Raw genomic sequence first — 17,438 nt, 5'->3', positions numbered from 1 at the left:
CTTTTCATGACAACATTAACATCATGTTGCATGTTATGGAAAATAAGATACATAGTTTTGGAGGAGGAGGAGAAGGCAGATATGGAAATAGTGTAGCCTTATCAGTAGTACTACTAAGAACAATAAGTTTCTAAATCACAATTAACATTGTGTTTGTATCTCACAACTGCGGCCACAGGTTCTGGATGATGATTTTATGTTAGACATATGCCCATATCAAACTTTACCAAAATTATATATAATCTGCACAAAGCCATTACTTCATTGATTGTCATTTGGAAAATAATGAAAAGTTAATGGGATAGATTGTTGCTGATAATAATTTACTTAAAATTTTATAGATGAACTAAAGCATATTAAAGTCCCATGGATTTCTATGGGATAGTTAAACTTGTGCATAATTCTTTTCTAGTAAGATCAGTGGGTCTTAAAATGTTAATGTTGGGTGTATCATGCCCAATATGTTTTACTGTGCACGGGAGAAACATTTTATAGATACTTCTAACACATGGTGACCAATCCAGTTATGCACAGTTAAGGACTACTGAAATCAACATGTATGCCTAGCTTTAAATTGGATCACAGCAAAGAAATGTTTATGACAATGGATGTTTTCAACTATGTGCATTGAACACAAGCCAAGATCCATTACATATCAAGAATATGTAAAATATTTTGCTTTTCTAAAGCAATGTAAATTTCTACCAGTCAATTCTCGTTTAGTACAGTCCCATTCCATGTCTATGTGAAACGATCTATATCTAATTTTACTGACAAAGATGCCTTTAGCTCTGTATATGTTTGCTTCACAATACTCTGGCTCCTGAAGATTTCTTTAAATCCTTCATCTCAGAGTCTACAGTCTCCCCACCATCAGCTGCTATGGGTACCAGGGTTTGTGGCAGAACTCTTCCACCAAGATATGCATCCTGTATTTACACTGTCAATGTCAACTTAGCTGGTGGTGTAGTAACATGTTGGCAGACATAAAAATAAAATCCTATGCCTACATTACTGTAAAAAACAACAACCCCCCCCCCACAGTCTTTCACAATGACAGAACTGGATTTCAGAGATATTGTATGTTCATTTTACCATCATTTAAGACAATTAATTAATATACTTGGCCGGGCCTTAAAAGCTAATAAAGTGCAGAACATCTGATTTTGAACAGAACTTCCTTTATTAATCTCCCAGTGTAAAAGAATTCTCCTAAATCAATCAATCAATCAATCAATTATAAATCAATCTCAAAACCTAGTCTTTATTTTGGATTCTTCTATAATCAGCTAATTAAATTCTGATAAAACCCTGTTCATTATTATAGCTGCTTCTATCAGCAGTTGATCTTTTTATAGTTAGAAACAAAGGGCAAGAAAATGAATTTGTTCAGCACCTATAGCTAAAATGGCGTAAGCCTCAATACCAATTTTTACATTTCACTCACTGTCAAAATAGGCACCAGCATGATTTTCTGTTATTTTCTTCTGCAATGCTGGCTTGCTTTATTTATTTATTTATTTATAGCCCACCCTTCACTAGGGCAGGTGACAAGTATTTTAAATAGAACATTAAAAACAAATTTTAAACTTAGAATTACAAAAAACCCACAAAAATTCTCAATATCAATTCTCAATATCAATATGCAACATGCCTTCCCAATTACCCCCAATGAACTAGGGAATTATTTTGTTTTATTTATTATATTTATATGCCACTTACTACAAAAAGATTTCTCTGGGGGCAAATTAACTTTAAAAAAAACCCACCCCACCATACTGTACCAAATTTGAAATACATCAGAAAATATTAACTATGAACTATGAATATTTTAAGATAGTGTTCAAGTTTTATTTTGCTTCTCGTTTTGGAAGAGCTTAGCAAATATTACTGCATTTCCCCTCCAATATAATATCAGAAAGCGGGACGGGACCAAGAGTCTAGATAAAACCAAATGCATCAATTAAAATGGTTTAAAACAAAGTGTGTATTCTCCCTGAGATGGTGCAGTGAATACAGGGTATAACCCAGGCTGATGCTGAGAAGCCTTTTATGCGATCTGCCTAATAACTGGGAGCTGTGCATTAACAGCAATATAATGAATCTATGCAATGTGTCTGCATTGTGAAGCACTCTGGTGAAGGTTAGTCTGGAATACCTCGTCCCTGGAGAGAATGTACTGTTTATGTAATGTTTTCCTTATGTTTCCTCAACGTTCCCACCCGCTTTTAAAAAACATACTTTTAATGTTAACACTTCTCCAGCAGAGCTGTCCAACTTTGCTGTGGGTTAGTATTGAATGTATATTCCTTTAGTTTCTTCCTGTGATTGTTTATTAACACCATTCCTTCCTCTGGTTACAGCAGACATTTCAAAAGGCAAAAGAGAAAACTGCACACACACACACACACACACACACACACACACCCATCACCAAATAATGCAGACTCTGTCTGTGTATGGGTGTATTTCTGAAGTGGAAGGCTGAATTGTCTTTCATTTTTATGTCTGTGGGGCAGTTCTCATCCCATCTAGCTCAAGTATCCTGGATTTAAAAGATTTTCCCTGGATCCCTTTTCAAAGGGAACCTCCCATAGATCTTTAAATCCCCCATATTTTCTGATTCAGATATTTAACAATGCAGTGAGAAGGGGAAAACTACTCTGAAGAAGTATTTTTCAAAGGAACACTGCTTTATGATTTCTGGTACAATACAAGTGGTTGTAGGTATTTTCCTTCTCTTAAAATGTAGCTGTATGTTGATAATAGGTAAGAGAAAGTAGATAATGTCTCCCTCCCACAATTCCATTTTCTTACAAAAACATTCCTGTATAAATGACAGTTTTCTGCATAAAAAAAGAGGAGAAAATCAGCATGACTTCTAAATAAATATGTTTGGGATTAAGGTGTGTATGTATTTGGGTAATCTTTAGGCTGAAGAAATGCAAATATCAATTATTTGCAAAGCAATCGCCTGCTGACTGTTCTGATCCTGTTGTGTTTTACAAGACTGAATCTCAGTGATGGCATGAATTTTTAATGGGCAGAAACTCTCTCCCAGACTTCTGGCACTGTTTCTGATTCACAAGGACCTGCATTTCTTTTCTTTTCTTTTTTCTAGGAAAACAATGTTTCAGTGTATCGGGTACGGAAATAAAATCACTGGAAATTCTGTAGGAAAAAGATAAAACAGACAAGGAATATGATAATTTTTGATTTTAAATTCAGTATTCTTGGAAATGAAATGAATTAGATGGGGGCTAACTAAACACATTTTTTGACAGTGCAGTTGACTGCAAAGACACTGCAATGTAGCCTGTGCATTTGTGCCTTGATGCCATTAAAAGATGTACGCACATTTCCATGGGAATTTCTTACATACTGAGCACATTTCCATGGGAACATTCTGCATACATTTATTTGGGAAAGGGAACAAGTCCCAGTGAACTCTGGGGGTCTTGCTGGTAAGTAAATATAGATAGGATCAGGTTGCTAAGACTGTGCTCAGAACACCATATATTCCCAACATTTCATCTGATTTCAGCAGTACTACTTCCGAGTAAGTTGCTTAAGTCATAGTTAATGATCAAAGTTCATCGGCTTCATAGAAGACTTTGCATGCTATGTTCTGTGCAGTGGAGTACAGTATAGTAGATTTTATTTTTAAGGGGTGCAGTGTGTTGAAACCCAAGTTCAAACTCTAATCTCATGGTGAAGCCACTGTCTTTCAGTCCAATCTCCAATGTGAGGCTCCTGTAAGGAATTGTGAATTATTTTGTACACTTGAAAACACTATACGTGTGTGTGTGTGGTTTTAGAAATTCCTGCAATGAAAACCTCAGTAGGAGACCGCAGGATATTTAGGTTTACAGTAGGGCAAACATAACAGTTAATAACACAAAAAGTGTATAGGGTGGGGGAAGATCTGAATGATACTTTTCAATCAGGAACAATACTGTTCTAGAACCCTAATATCACACAGCAGTAAGCTAGTTTTTTATAGTTTCACGGTACACTTTCTCACACACAATTTTAAAAGAGAAAAATGCAGAGAAGAGAAATGATGTGTGCTGGAAGCCCTGTAAGTATGCAATCCGTTATAGTTTTAAAATGATGATCAGGAAGCTGTAGCACTGCACTCCTGGAAGGACTACTGCATTTTAAAACCCTCTTCCCTCATAACCATAAGTTTTGATTAGCACTTCATTTACGTTTGAATAATTGTATTGTTTTTATACTTTCAGAGGAAAGGTGGCCATTGCCTCTTTCTCATACTTCGTTCCGGTGCAACCTGAAATCCTTTTGCACTAGGTACAACCAAAGCTACCAGTAAGTAGCCTAGCTTGGAATGTACCCTTGACGTGTGATAATACCTCTCACATGCCAGGATGGAGAGCAATGAGTGCAGGTGTAGAAATCTTTTGCACAGCTGGAATTTAGCCTCACAGCCACTGCACGGCCCAATTTTTTCTTCTGGCCCCATTCAGCAGTCACATGTGGCCCCCCAGGAGGTTATGAAAAGTTATCCTCTGTTGGAAAAAGATACCCAAATCCTGCTGTGACATATTGCAAACATAAGTTCCCCCTGGTCCTGTACCAATATACTTGGTGACGGATTAGTAGATGAACACATGATCTGCATATGGAAAGTCCAGGTAAGGCTAGGGTCAACTTCCTACCTGAAACCCTGAAGTGCTGCTGCCAGTCAGCATGCAGATAACACCGAACTAGAGGACCAGTAGTCTGATTCAGGGCACTTCCAGATGACCTGTTTAATGAGCATTCATTCTGAAATGTTTGCCAAGACATTAGATGGTGTGGGCTCCTGGATGTGCTCCTGGACTTAGTCCTGAGCCTGGATGCCCAGGTCTCTGCAGAGGCCAGGAGTGCATTTGCACAGTTATTGTTTGACTGATTGATTGATTAAAATTTATATACCACCCTATACTCGGAGGTCTCAGGGTGTAAATGAGTACCTTGGATCAGGGACTCAAGGTTTAGGAAGCATATATAAAAACAACAATTGCATTTAACAATATTCAAACTGCCTCTTCTCAAAGCTACTGCACGAGCTGCACCCATTTCTGGAAATGTCTGATTTGACCATAGTGACACAAATCATTCCATTTGGATTACTGTACAGTAATGCGCTCTATGTAGGGCTGCCTTTGAAAAGTGCTCAGAAGCTTCAACTGGCCCAAAGAGCCGCAGCCAGACAGTTGACCAGGACTAGTTATGGGGAGCATATGATGCTTTTGTTCCAACAGCTCCACTGGCTACCGATCTGTTTCCAGGCACAATTCAAACTGCTGGTTATGACCTATTAAGCCCTATATGGCTTAGGTTCAAGATGAAAGACTGTATTCTCTCATTTGAACCTGTTTGGGCTCTGAGATCTTCATGGGAGGCCCTTCTCTGAGTTCTGCCACTCTCACAGGCATGCTTGGTACAGACACAGGAGAGGACCTTTTCGGTGGCTGCTCCCAGACTTTGGAACTTCCCCACCCTGATAAGAAGTTAGACTAGCCTCTTCCTTGTTCTCCTTCTGCCAGCAGATGGATACCTTTTTATTCCAAAAGTCCTTTAGGAACCGACTCTTTTAAAGGACAGGTCTACTGTGATGTTTTTATCATTATTATATCATTTTTAATAAACCTTATTATTGTCTATTATTATAAACAGATTATATTAGTGTTTAACTATTTTTAATGACTGTCTCTTCTATATTTTTAGCCTTTTCTATTTTATCTGTGTTTTTTGTCTTATCTGTAAGCCACATTGAGTCCTTTGTCTAGGGAAAAAAGTGGGATGATAATAAAGATATTTAATGAGCATTCACTCTGATTTGCTAATGGGGAGACTAGAAGACAGTGCATCAAAGCAGATATTACCCCACACTTTTCCCAACCCAGTTTTTCCCACTTATTGGAGAAAGTCCAATCTTGGGGGGGCAGGTTACGCAAGCCCTCCCTATCGATTCTAACTGTGCAACATGAATCTGCCTATACTGTATGTGATTAAATCCCTCAAAAAAGTGACCGCCTGGGAGGGAGCGCCCTCAGTACAACGCAGCTTCTTATCTCTAATCATCAAGGGGGGGGGCGCTGACCGACTTCTGTGAAATCTGAAATCTAGCTGCACTCGCTGTTTTGTCCTTGTTAGTTGGCCCCAAGAAATGTTTCATGAGGACACGCTCAGGCATCATGCAGACTAACTCCCCCCCCCCACTCCACCCCCGATACTGACAGAGAAAAGCTTGTGGCTCCTCGAATTGTGCGGGAAGCGAGGGCGACGGCGAGCGACGCCCCAGCATCAGCAAGAAGCGAGACTTCTGGGCGCGCTCTCGCACCCCCGCGCGCACGCGCGCTTCCCCGCTCCCGTCGCGCGCCGCGTCCCTCCCTCGGCAGCTAGAGCCAAAGCCGCCCGCCAGCGATTGGAAGTTCCTCGCCCAGGCGGCTGCGCGTCCGATTGGAGTTTTGCTTTCCACACTTCGACGCGGGCTTCAAAAATACCCCTGGACTCCCGGAGAGGGAGGAGTAAGTGGGAAGCGCTCTCTCTCGCTCGCTCGCAGGCAGAGTCCGCGAAGGCAGCGGAAAGAAGCTTTGCTCCGACTCCGGCTGTCGCCCAGCTGCGAGGGACGGTCTGAGGGGGCTGCTGCTGCTTGCTGCCGTCGTTCGCCCCGCTGCCTTCCGAAGCCCTCGCCCGCTGGGAACGGAGCCGCTTCTCGCGCTCTGAGGCGCCTCACGCCTAGTGTAGCTGAGGCGGCGCTCCTACTACCCACGCCTTCCCTCAGAAAGATGCTGCTGGGCTTCGAGGCGCCTGAGGCGACAGCTCCCAGCCAGGTCCGAGGAGGGCGCGCTCAGCCCTGAAGCGGAGGGAGAGGGAGAAGCGCTGCCACCGGCTCGCCGGCCCCACAACCACCATCACCACCAGCTGCCCGGGCTCCTTCCCCGCGCCTGCCCTTGCCCTTCTCTATGGGGTTCCTCAGCGAAGGGGAGCAGCGCCCAAGAGGAAGGCACACCTGCCCATGGAGTTTCTGACTGGGAGCGCCGACCTGTAGCCGGAGCCGGGTGGGAGCGCCCCGCGCCACGAGCAACCTTTGCCCAACCCTCTTATTGCCCTCTTCCCCCCCACCCCCACCCCTCGCAACATGGTACCTGCCCTGACATCGACCAGGCGCCTCGCTCCCGGGTTCCCGCCGTTCTCATTCGCCGCCCTTCCGAGGAGGCTGCCCGGAGGCCATCGTCGGGGCGACTTGAAAGTGCAATAATTAAGAGCCCGCGCGCCGCCGCCAGTGACATTTGTTGGCTCGCTTGTTTGTAAACAAGAAGAGGCTCGGGAGCCCTTGCCTCCCAGGCAGGTATTTCTGCCGCCCTCCCCCCTCCCTCCCCACTCCGCCGCCTCCTCTTCCTTCCCCTCCGAAAAGGACGAGAGACGGGAACTTCTTACAGGGTTACTATGCAATTGCGACTGGTTTCTTGGGTCTTTATCACTTTGAACTTGATGGAATACGTCGGCAGCCAGCAGAACCCTTCCAGAGTCCGGCGGCAGGGAAGTAAGTGCGCCCTTTTTCCTGGGTCTCTTCTGAGGCAGGGCTGGGAAGGGGCTGGGGGACAGGGGCTCGCTCGCTCACCTGTTGAGGATCTCTCGCTTCTCTCGTGGTGCCGGGGATGTCACGCTGAAGGGGGGGGGAAAGGTATTTTGGTACGGCAGCAGCAGGTCTCGGGCAACCCGACCCTCTGCATATTGGCTCGCTTTAAGCCTCGGTGAACGACGCTGTTCCTTAGCCGCGCAGCGCTAAGAAGTAAGTGCCGCTGGCCTCTTCTCGATGAAGCGCCGCGCACAGGGCTGCGGAACTCAAGGAGACTTGTCTCCAAGGAAAGTAGATAGGATCGCACTGCGCAGGTTTTTGTGTGTGTTTTTTTTTTTAAAAAAACAAAGCTAGGCATAGAGGAGCAAAGGAGGATCACGCCCTTCTTGGGAAGCTTTTTCCCAACCAACTTAGAAACACATCATTGATTCACACTATCATAAAGATTGAACTATAGCTATTTTTTCCTCATTTATTGTACGATGCATTCTACATACACGTGGTTCAGGATTAAGGAGGCATCTCGGTGTCCCTCTCTCGGTAATGCAGCAAAGGGTCGCGCAGGTTCCTTTGGGTGCCTCGTGATCTTTGCCCGGCGGTTTGAATGGGATCTGCCTCCCACATAAGTGAATAGGGGGCAAGTTGATACTGTTTTGGATGAGTGCTACTACGATGTACCTAATAAAAAAGGAAGACTAACGTTGGCCCTAAGCATCTTTTCTCTTTCTCCCTGGTGGTTGCTCGGCTTTGTAATTTCTCTGAAATTTGGGGGTGAGAGAGAGCATCCGGTGTACGCATCTCTGTAGGTAATTACAACATCATATTTTTACAATCAGAAGGCGGCAGAGAGGGCCAATCTGAAAAATAGAAACACCAAAGAGAATGTTATACATCAAATAATGGTGACAATGTTCTACTAGCGAGCAGGAGTCGGCTAAAGTTAAGCACGTTGCATGCTTGCCTCGAAAGCTAAGTGCATCTGAGTTAAGCTGGACTTACAGGCCCCATTGATTTCAATAGGCGAGATGAAAGCAACGGACAGGAGCCCAGTTGAAGTTTGTGCTTCGAAAAGTGCCCCTGGATCGTGCCCCTGTTTAATTCACACGGGCATCGTCCTCGGAGGAGTTCGGAGACATCGTCGGAAGTGTGGGTGTTGGAAGCGTGGGGCTGTGGTTGTGTGTGAGTTTCCCACCGTAGGAAGGCCAAAGCGACACTGTTTGAACCTTGGATTCCAGTAGATTGGCCTGGTCAGATAACGCAGGAGACATTGGTGAAGATTGTGGTGAATGGGGCCATTCTTTCCAGATTAGACAACACCTAGGTAGGACTTGCCCGTCAATGAGCCTCAAGGGAGAAGGCAGGGCGAGTGGGTAGAGGGGTTGAATGAGATAAACCCTGATGAGCGGGTGCAAATTTGGTCTCTTCATTTCGTGCAAAGCCTACTAGGAATCTCTTTCCTCCATCGACCTCGATAGGGATCCTCCTCCCCTGCCCTATCTCCCCAAAGGCCCTTCCTAGAGAGCTGGGCGAGATGTTTCTGAGCTTCCTTTGGCGCTTTGTACTACTTGGTGAAAGGGGCTGTGTATTTCCCTCTTGCTTGACAGCTCTGCCCTGATAGGAGGAAGAGGCCAACACACACAGCAGCCTGTTTTCATTCTGCCGCCCCCCCTCCAAAAGTACACAAGGTTATTTCCTAGGTTTTGCCCAGCCTTCCCTTTCCCCACCTTGGCACAAGTATCCCTTGAAAGCTTCCTTTGTGCATCGGCTTCTCGAAAACAAGGTCTGATTCACCGAAAGTGCCCTGGAAATATCGCTTTCGCGAGGGATCTCTCCGGGCACGCTCGTGTCCGCTTCGCCAGAATGAAAGGCTGACGGCGGGACGCCCTCTTGTTGCCCCGGGGCCACGGAGCGGCTCGTTTCCTCCAGAGCTCCCCAGAGCCCCTTGAGCCCTGTGAGCTGTTGCGAGATCTGGACGTGGTTTCAGACTTGGCAAGTCGAGTTGGGCAGAGGGTACTGGAAGGCACAGCACACCTTTCAGAAAAGGAGGTGCTGAAGGTTCCTGGTTCAAACAGTGCTAAGCTAGATGGACCACCGATGCTCTGGTTCAGTATAAGGCAGCTTCCTCCGTAGAAGGGGGAACCTTCTTTCTCTCTTTCTCAGACAATAAGCATCTGACTAAGGACTGATCCGAGAAAGACGTGTCGGCATTTGGTTTGCTACACAGCTGGACTCCAGTAAATAGACTTATCCAGGAGAAGTAATGAAATCGTTCTGCAAGACCAAACTAGCCCCGATTCCCGCGCTCCTCTCTCATATATGAGGTGGGGCTGTGGGGCGAGCTGTTTCGCACAGACTTTAGGCTTGCACACCACGGAGCGGTGATCTGCTCGCTTGTCTCCGCGGGGCACCACAGATCTAACGCGGAGGACTGGACTTTCGGAGTCTTCGGCACGCAGATCAGCCCCATTAAGTTCAACTGGGTAGGATAGGGTTGCTGCCTCAGATAGCTGCCCCTCATTGAGTGCAGAGCGATTAAGTGTATGCCAGTGTATGCGAAATGTTCATTCATTTCGTATGTCAGGCAGCCGAGAGAGCGCGAGAGTATCTGATATTACTTACTCATGGAAAAGGAAAGCAACGCCCTGAGTTTTTCTTTTTCCTCCTCTTGGCATACGAGGATATGTTGTTGTCTCTTTTAGTTCGAAAGGACTGAGGATAAATTTGTTAGATGGTGATGGTGGCACGTTGTTTGGGCGTCATCTGCTCAGCCCAAGGTGGTTTGCTTTTCCAAAGCCCAAGGATCTCGCCCTCCTTCCCCCTTGCCCTGAATCTCCAGAGTTGTGAAAGGCGCGACCCCTGGCGTCCGCTGCAATAAGAGGGAGAGGGAGGGAGGGAGGGAGGGAGCGCTCTTTGCAGGTGCGGGCTCTTTTCATAGGGAGCTTGTCCCAAAGCTACGGAAAATTCAGGGATGCAGGGGTGTGGTGTGGCCGGCCGAGCTGCGACCGCCAGTGTGTTGGTTTGACCCCCCCACCCACCCACCTGGCTTCGTCCCCTACCGAAGCTTTTCCGTTGACTTCAAAGGCAACTATATCGGGCCTTAAACTTGGATTTGGAGACAATGAAACAACCTCCCCTGCACGCGCACTCACAACCAAAAAACGAGCGCGGGGATCAAATGACGATGACGAGATCAGAAGAACAGATGTTTAAACAGCACGGTAGAGAATAGCTTCTTATCGCTTATCAGGCAGTGCAAATCAGGCAGAAGATTTACTTCAAAGGCAGATACACCCCTTACTTGACTTCAGACCAGAGAGAGAGAGAGAGAGAAATATATTCAAGGAGAACCAACGGGTGCAATTTTAGAAGATGGCTGGGAAGGGGATTGCTACATCTGCCTTCTTTATGCATCTCAATGAATGGTGGGAGCCATATAAAAAGGAGCCTTGGGGCTGTAATAATATGTTGCTCATTACTCATCATGCTGCTGGTATTTTCCAAACTCCCCAGCCTCGTTGTCAATAATTAAACCCATCAATCCCAGCACATGCAAGTCCTGGAGGGGGGTGTCCAGTGCTTCTTCCTCTGCCCACAGAGCATCTGCAGCATGAGAGACAGAATGTTGTGGGGTTATTTGTTGATGGAGGAGAGGCAGGCAGCATGCTGTCTCCAAATGGGACTTAAGTAGAGGGTAAGACGTGAAGGGGACTGGTCCCTCCCCCCCCCCCAATTCCCAACTTCAGTCCAGGAACTCGGGAAGCAGGCAAAGAACAATAGGGAATATGGGAAGGGGAAAAGTCCAATCAATTAGGAGGGAATTGGGGGTGGGGTGGGGGTGTCCTGCTGCTTTCTGTTCACCCCTCCCATCCAATCCACCTCACCTGTGAAACGTTATGTTATGTCTGGGACGCAGACAATGAAGATTTTTTTTGACATTTTCCTCCTTTGAGCCCCAGAACCTCAGGCTAAACCATAAACTGCTTTTGAAACTCTTTTAAGTTTTAGACTATAAGACTTTGACTTATGACTGAGAAAGCTAAGACAGTTAAACCACAACCAACAGAAGAACGGGGAAACTACTTCAACCACAATGCAATAAAATGGTGCTATGTGGTAAAAAAAAGAACCCTCTTCTTTAGTGGGCAGCCAGTTCAAAAAGAACCTAAACATAAATGTGTCCTGTATTCATAGGGGTTTGGAATTCTTTGGCTGTGTACACCATACATCTAAAACACATTTTTCCACACCTGCCAAAGAATTCTGAGAACTCTTGTTTACAGCTCACAGAGCTACAGTTCCCAGCATCATTAACAAACTACAGCTCCCAGGATTCTTTGGGGTTTGTGCTTTAAATGCGCTCTAAATGCATAGTGTGTACACATACTATGTATAAACCAAAAATGGTCTTTCAGCGTTAAGTTTTTAAAATGTTTTATAAGACAGATAATGATGAAAATAACATGCTATCAATACAACCAAACAAATTTCCACATTTCCACATATGAACCAACCTGGACCCTGTGATCATGATCTGAAGCCCTTCTTTGTGTGCCTCCTACACAAAAGGTCTAGAGGGTGGGCCACATGAGAATGGGCCTGTTCTGTGATGGCTTCCCACTTGTGGAATGCTTTCCCCAGGCAGGCTCACCTGGCGCCTTCATTACATATGTTAGGTGCCTCTTCTCCCAGGTCTTTGGATAATTAGACAATCTATTGTCTTTTTAAAAATCTATGGTCTTTTGAAGTTATTGTTTTTGTTTGTTCCTACGTTATGTATTTTTATATTGTAAACCACCCTGTAATCCTTGGATGAAGAGTGGCATAGGAAATTAATAAATAACGACAATAATGCTCATTTAATTAATCACAATGAAAAAGGGAAAATATTTGTACTCTTTTACAATACACAAATATTTTAGGGGATGCAGGTGGCGCTGTGGGTTAAAGCCTCAGTGCCTAGGACTTGCTGATCGAAAGGTCGGCGGTTGGAATCCCTGCGGTGGGGTGCGCTCCCGCTGCTCGGTCCCAGCGCCTGCCAACCTAGCAGTTCGAAAGCACGTCAAAGTACAAGTAGATAAATAGGGACCGCTTACCAGCGGGAAGGTAAACGGCGTTTCCGTGTGCGGCTCTGGCTCGCCAGATGCAGCTTTGTCACGCTGGCCACGTGACCCGGAAGTGTCTCCGGACAGCGCTGGCCCCTGGCCTCTTAAGTGAGATGGGCGCACAACCCCAGAGTCTGTCAAGACTGGCCCGTACGGGCAGGGGTACCTTTACCTTTACCTTACAATACACAGATTTCATGTGCTGTCAAACTTGCTCATAAATGTAAATTGGACTTTTGAAAATTGTACTTTCAGAGAAAGAGAACAAATATTTTCTAATTTTCACTCTTTGGATCTGTCAAAATACTTTGGGGCTAAGCCTAAAGAAATTAGTAGCCTCACTGCATTGTCAATAGAGCTACTCACTCCCTTTTACCTACATCTCCTTCTCCACTGAAGTCAAACATCCATTTCAGTTATATATAACACAGTGAAAAACCATTGAAAAATATCAGCTGTATAGGTTTACATTATGAAGGACTCTGAAGGAGAGTCTGTATATGGAGAAATCACCTGTCTAAAGTTAAGTAAATACCTAGTTTGATGCAGTTAAAGCGCCAGCCAACTTCTCCTGATCCATTATCTTAACATGTTACATGTATGCTCAAAGTAGATTCTGCCAACAAACAAACAAGCAAAATCTGTAAACTGTTTACAATTACCAAGTAGAAATAGGAGTGCATATATATCATTTGGGAGAGAAGTTGTTTGAAGTTGCGGACCCACTCACAGCGACCCCTTCCCACAGAGCAAGGCCTAAATTAAGGAAGATTAAGAAACTGGACAAAACAACGTTCTGGGCTTTAAAAAGTTCTGGGGTCAGGCGCAACGGGCTTTTATTGGGGGCAGACTAGAGTGAAGCCTGGTCCACTCTGGCCTGCTCTCAAACCATGCCCACCCAGCCTGGCTGGATTGGTCCAAATTCAAACATTGGCTGGTGGGGAAGTCTGACCACTTAAGCAGCTAGCCAGAGGGAGCCCACAATTGCCAGCTGACTGTCCAGCAGCCACCCACCCCAGGATTGGGTAAACTGTCATTTCTTTCCCCTGCTCTCTTTTTATAGCTATTTGCCCTTAAAATTTGAAGGATGGGACAGAGTGCTATTTTGGAGAGGAAGGGAAGAAGTCCCATCTCCTTTCATCCTATGGGTTTCTGCTCATCCCATCTCCTTCACTTCTTCAATTCCTCCCTCTTCACTTCTCACCTCTCTTCTGCTACAGCCTTCCTTCTGTACAGTACCTATTTTGTTCAGTTGCTACCATAGCCACTTCTGTTTCTAGGCAAGAGGTGAAGTTATTGTAATTGTAACTAACTCCTGTTTACAGTCATACCTTGGGTTACGATCGCTGTGGGTTGTGCGTTTTTGGGTTACGGACGCACCAAACCCGGAAGTACCGGAACGGGTTACAGCACTCGTGCATGCGCAGAAGTGCTAAATCGTGCTTTGCACATGCACAGAAGCGCCGAATCGCATCACACACATGTGCAGACGTGGCACTGTGGTTTGTGAATGCAGCGGGTTGTGAACGTGCCTCCCACATGGACCATGTTTGCAACCCAAGGTTCCACTGTATTTTAATCACCATTAACTGGCTATTTGGTATCTTAGTCCTCTGTTATTGTTATTTTGTTTAGGTTTACTTTTATGGCATTTGCATTTGTTTGCTACTTTGGAAAGAGTAAAAAAAAGGGAGTTTTTTTTATAAAAAACCTCTTCATATAACTAACTAACTTGCTAAATAATTACCATCTCCTTTCCTAATGCACATGAGAATTGCCTGTGAGAAAAAAGTACACACACTCAGGATGCTAAACAGTATGTCAGGACATAGTCTTCCTTCCCCAGATGTACGCAGTATGGAGAGATAAGAAAGGAGTGTTCCTCCATCCACATGGCTCCCATGCTAGACCAAGAACTGGTTTCATGTATGGGAGAAATGAAGTGAGGCATCTCTGATCAGAGATGGTTTTACTCCCTGTCTCCTCCTCCTTCTGCAAGTCAGTTGTCTGACTTTTCTATCACACTCTAGTGCAGCCTCCCTCAATTTGGTGCACTCCTGATGAAGTAGGGCTCTCTTCAACCCCAGCCAGCATCACTGATGATCCGAGATGGTGGGATTTGCAATCCAGAAACATCTGGAGAGGACCATTTTGGGGAAATCTGCTTGCTTTTGACAAAGAAGGGAATGACAGGAAGTAGCTATAACAGATGCTTGTGTGTGCTAGGAATATAAGAAAGAACAGAATATTGGGAACTGGCTATTTAATACATGAGTGTGTGCACGCACACACACATGTATGCTGACCTAGATACAAAGAATGGTGTCACATGGTATTGTTACATTGCTAGCAGATGTGAGCCTGGCTAGTGCCTGGTTTGGAAGCTAGGTGTCCCCATGTCTGCTGCCCAGAGTTCCATGAAGGGCAAATTTGACCTTTGAAAGGACCATTGTGGGTTTTCTTCTGAAGTAAGTTTGCTTCAAGTGCTCCTTAAGGTACAGTGGTCCTAAGCCCTATCATGCTTTAAAGGCCATAATCAGCACTTTGAATTGAGCCAGAAGCCCGGGCATTTGGCTCAAGACTGGCAGTATATTTTCTGAATGCCTGGTCCTGGTCGGCAATCCAGCTGCAGTGTTGTCCACCAACCTAAGCTCAGGAATGATTTATTGAGTCAGCCAAATGTAAAACACATTGCAGTAGTATAAGTGAAATGTCAACATATGGATAAAAGTGACAAGGTTGTCTCTGATGAAGAAGGCTCTGACTCCCCAGGCGCAGCTGATGAACAGTACCTCATGCACTTGGGCTTCCCAGAACAAGCCTGTAACTAACAGCAGCTCCAGACTGTGCTTGTTTCTTAAGGGATATGCAATCCCGCCCAGTTCAGACTGAATTCCACTTCCCTATTCTGATAATCTTCAGTTTATTGGCCTTTATCCTTTATCCAATTCACCACCCATCTCAGACACTGGTTCAGGACTTCATTTACTTCACCTGAATAAGATAAAAATGAGTGGCAGAGTTGGCACTGCACACCAGGGCCCCCCAATTTCAGAGAAATATCAAACAGCATGGGGGACAGAATAGGGTCCTGTGATGTACCATGGGACCCCAGGCTGGCCAGTGCTTCTACTGATCACTTTCTTCCTCCCTGTACTGCTCCTCCCATTGCTACCTTACCTGGGCCATCTTTTCATATTAATTGGCAGTGGGCGCAGTAGATCTACAGGCTGACCACCACCACTTCTGGATATCTTCTTCCTCTCCATATTGCTCTTCCTGCTGCCGCCTTACCCAGACTGACTCTTCGTCCTAAATAGGCAGCGGCAGTAGCAGCAGCACTGGATCCCCAGTCCAACCACTGTTTCTGGTTACCCTTCTCTGACATTTGCAGGAATGAAGGGGAGGAAGAAGGTAGCTAAAGTTTCCTGGGAAGAGGGATTGATTGTTATACCACTCTGGGAACCATAATTCTCTGACAGGAACAGGAGTCTCCTAACAATTTTCAACATCCAATTTCAGTTGCCATGATTCTTTGAGGAAAGCTATGAATGTTTAAAATGTTATGATACTGCTTTAAATTATAGTGCAGATGGGGCCTGTGGCTGGTTACAGAATACTGTTTATACTGGTTCCTGTGTGCTCCCACTGCTGGTTTTTCAATCTCTGTTCACATGGTATTATCCAGGGTAGGCAACCTAAGGTCCGTGGGCCAGATGCGGCCCAATTGCCTTCTCAATCCAGCCCATGGACAGTCCAGGAATCAGCATGTTTTTACATGAATAGAATGTATCCTTTTATTTAAAATGCATCTCTGGGTTATTTGTGGGGCCTGCCTGGTGTTTTTACATGAGTAGAATGTGTGCTTTTATTTGAAATGCATCTCTGGGTTATTTGTGGGGCATAGGAATTTGTTCATTTCCTCCCCAAAAATATAGTCCGGCCCACCACATGGTCTGAGGGACGGTGGAATGGCCCATGGCTGAAAAAGGTTGCTGACCCCTGGTATTGTCAATGATCAAGATGTATTTTGCAGTTTTTGTGAAATACTGAGGTTTGATGCATATCCCACAAACCAGCTTTGATCTGACTTGGAGACTGTAGCCTTATTCAATTAACAGTGAAGCCCCAGTGTGTATACTTGAGACACTGACCTTTCCTTCTGGGTGTGGCTCTACATGTGTGGTGGCAGTATGGGCATGCATGCACAGATGAAGATGATGCCAGCAATATATCTGCTTCTGCTTAAGTTTAAATACTTTCCAACTGTTTTGTAGTGGACTTAAAGCTGTTCTCAAGAACCTGTAATATGAGGCTCTGGGTTCCTAGCTCCAAGTGCCTCTGGGCTTAGCTTTTCACAAGTTAGTTCCAGCAGGGGAGAAGGTAGGTGGAAGGGTGAGGACACCCACAGGCAGTTTGCATTGGGATATCCCCACGCCATCTCCACTCAGTGGTGTGGGCAGGCTGTGGGTGATGTGGAAACATGTCAAAGCATAGGAATGCAAATGCAAATTGAAACACAATGGGGGGAAAACACCTCATTGTGTTTTAAGATGGTAATGTGTACTCAGCCTATGGTAAGGATGTGTAGTTCAGGTAGGACTTGGATATGTTTACCTGTCTGGTATTACCCGGTAATGTCAGGCTCTGTTTTATGTTGGAGTGTTTTTGAACTGAGTCCAAATATAAATCACAAAATAGAAATGACTAGCTGATGTAGAAACACCTGCAGTGCATCCCCGGAT

At 45.2% G+C, this 17,438-nt stretch overlaps 1 protein-coding gene across 1 annotated transcript in view; it reads left to right on the top strand.

Annotated features, from left to right (window-relative positions):
• The first annotated feature begins 6,680 nt into the window (after window positions 1–6,680).
• RSPO3 (R-spondin 3) overlaps window positions 6,681–17,438 on the top strand; it is a 53,739-nt gene continuing 42,981 nt past the window's right edge. Inside the window, exon 1 of the mRNA XM_081907217.1 lies at window positions 6,681–7,555. Within this exon, the coding sequence (XP_081763343.1) occupies window positions 7,459–7,555 (97 nt within the window). The 5' untranslated portion in view covers window positions 6,681–7,458. The remainder of the gene's footprint in view (window positions 7,556–17,438) is intronic.

Source organism: Podarcis melisellensis (assembly GCF_964234715.1).
Source record: "Podarcis melisellensis genome assembly, chromosome: 3".
In the NCBI taxonomy this organism is placed as follows: Eukaryota; Metazoa; Chordata; class Lepidosauria; order Squamata; family Lacertidae; genus Podarcis; species Podarcis melisellensis.
Note: the sequence above shows the minus strand (reverse complement) of the source record. Positions and strands in the feature narration are given on the sequence as shown.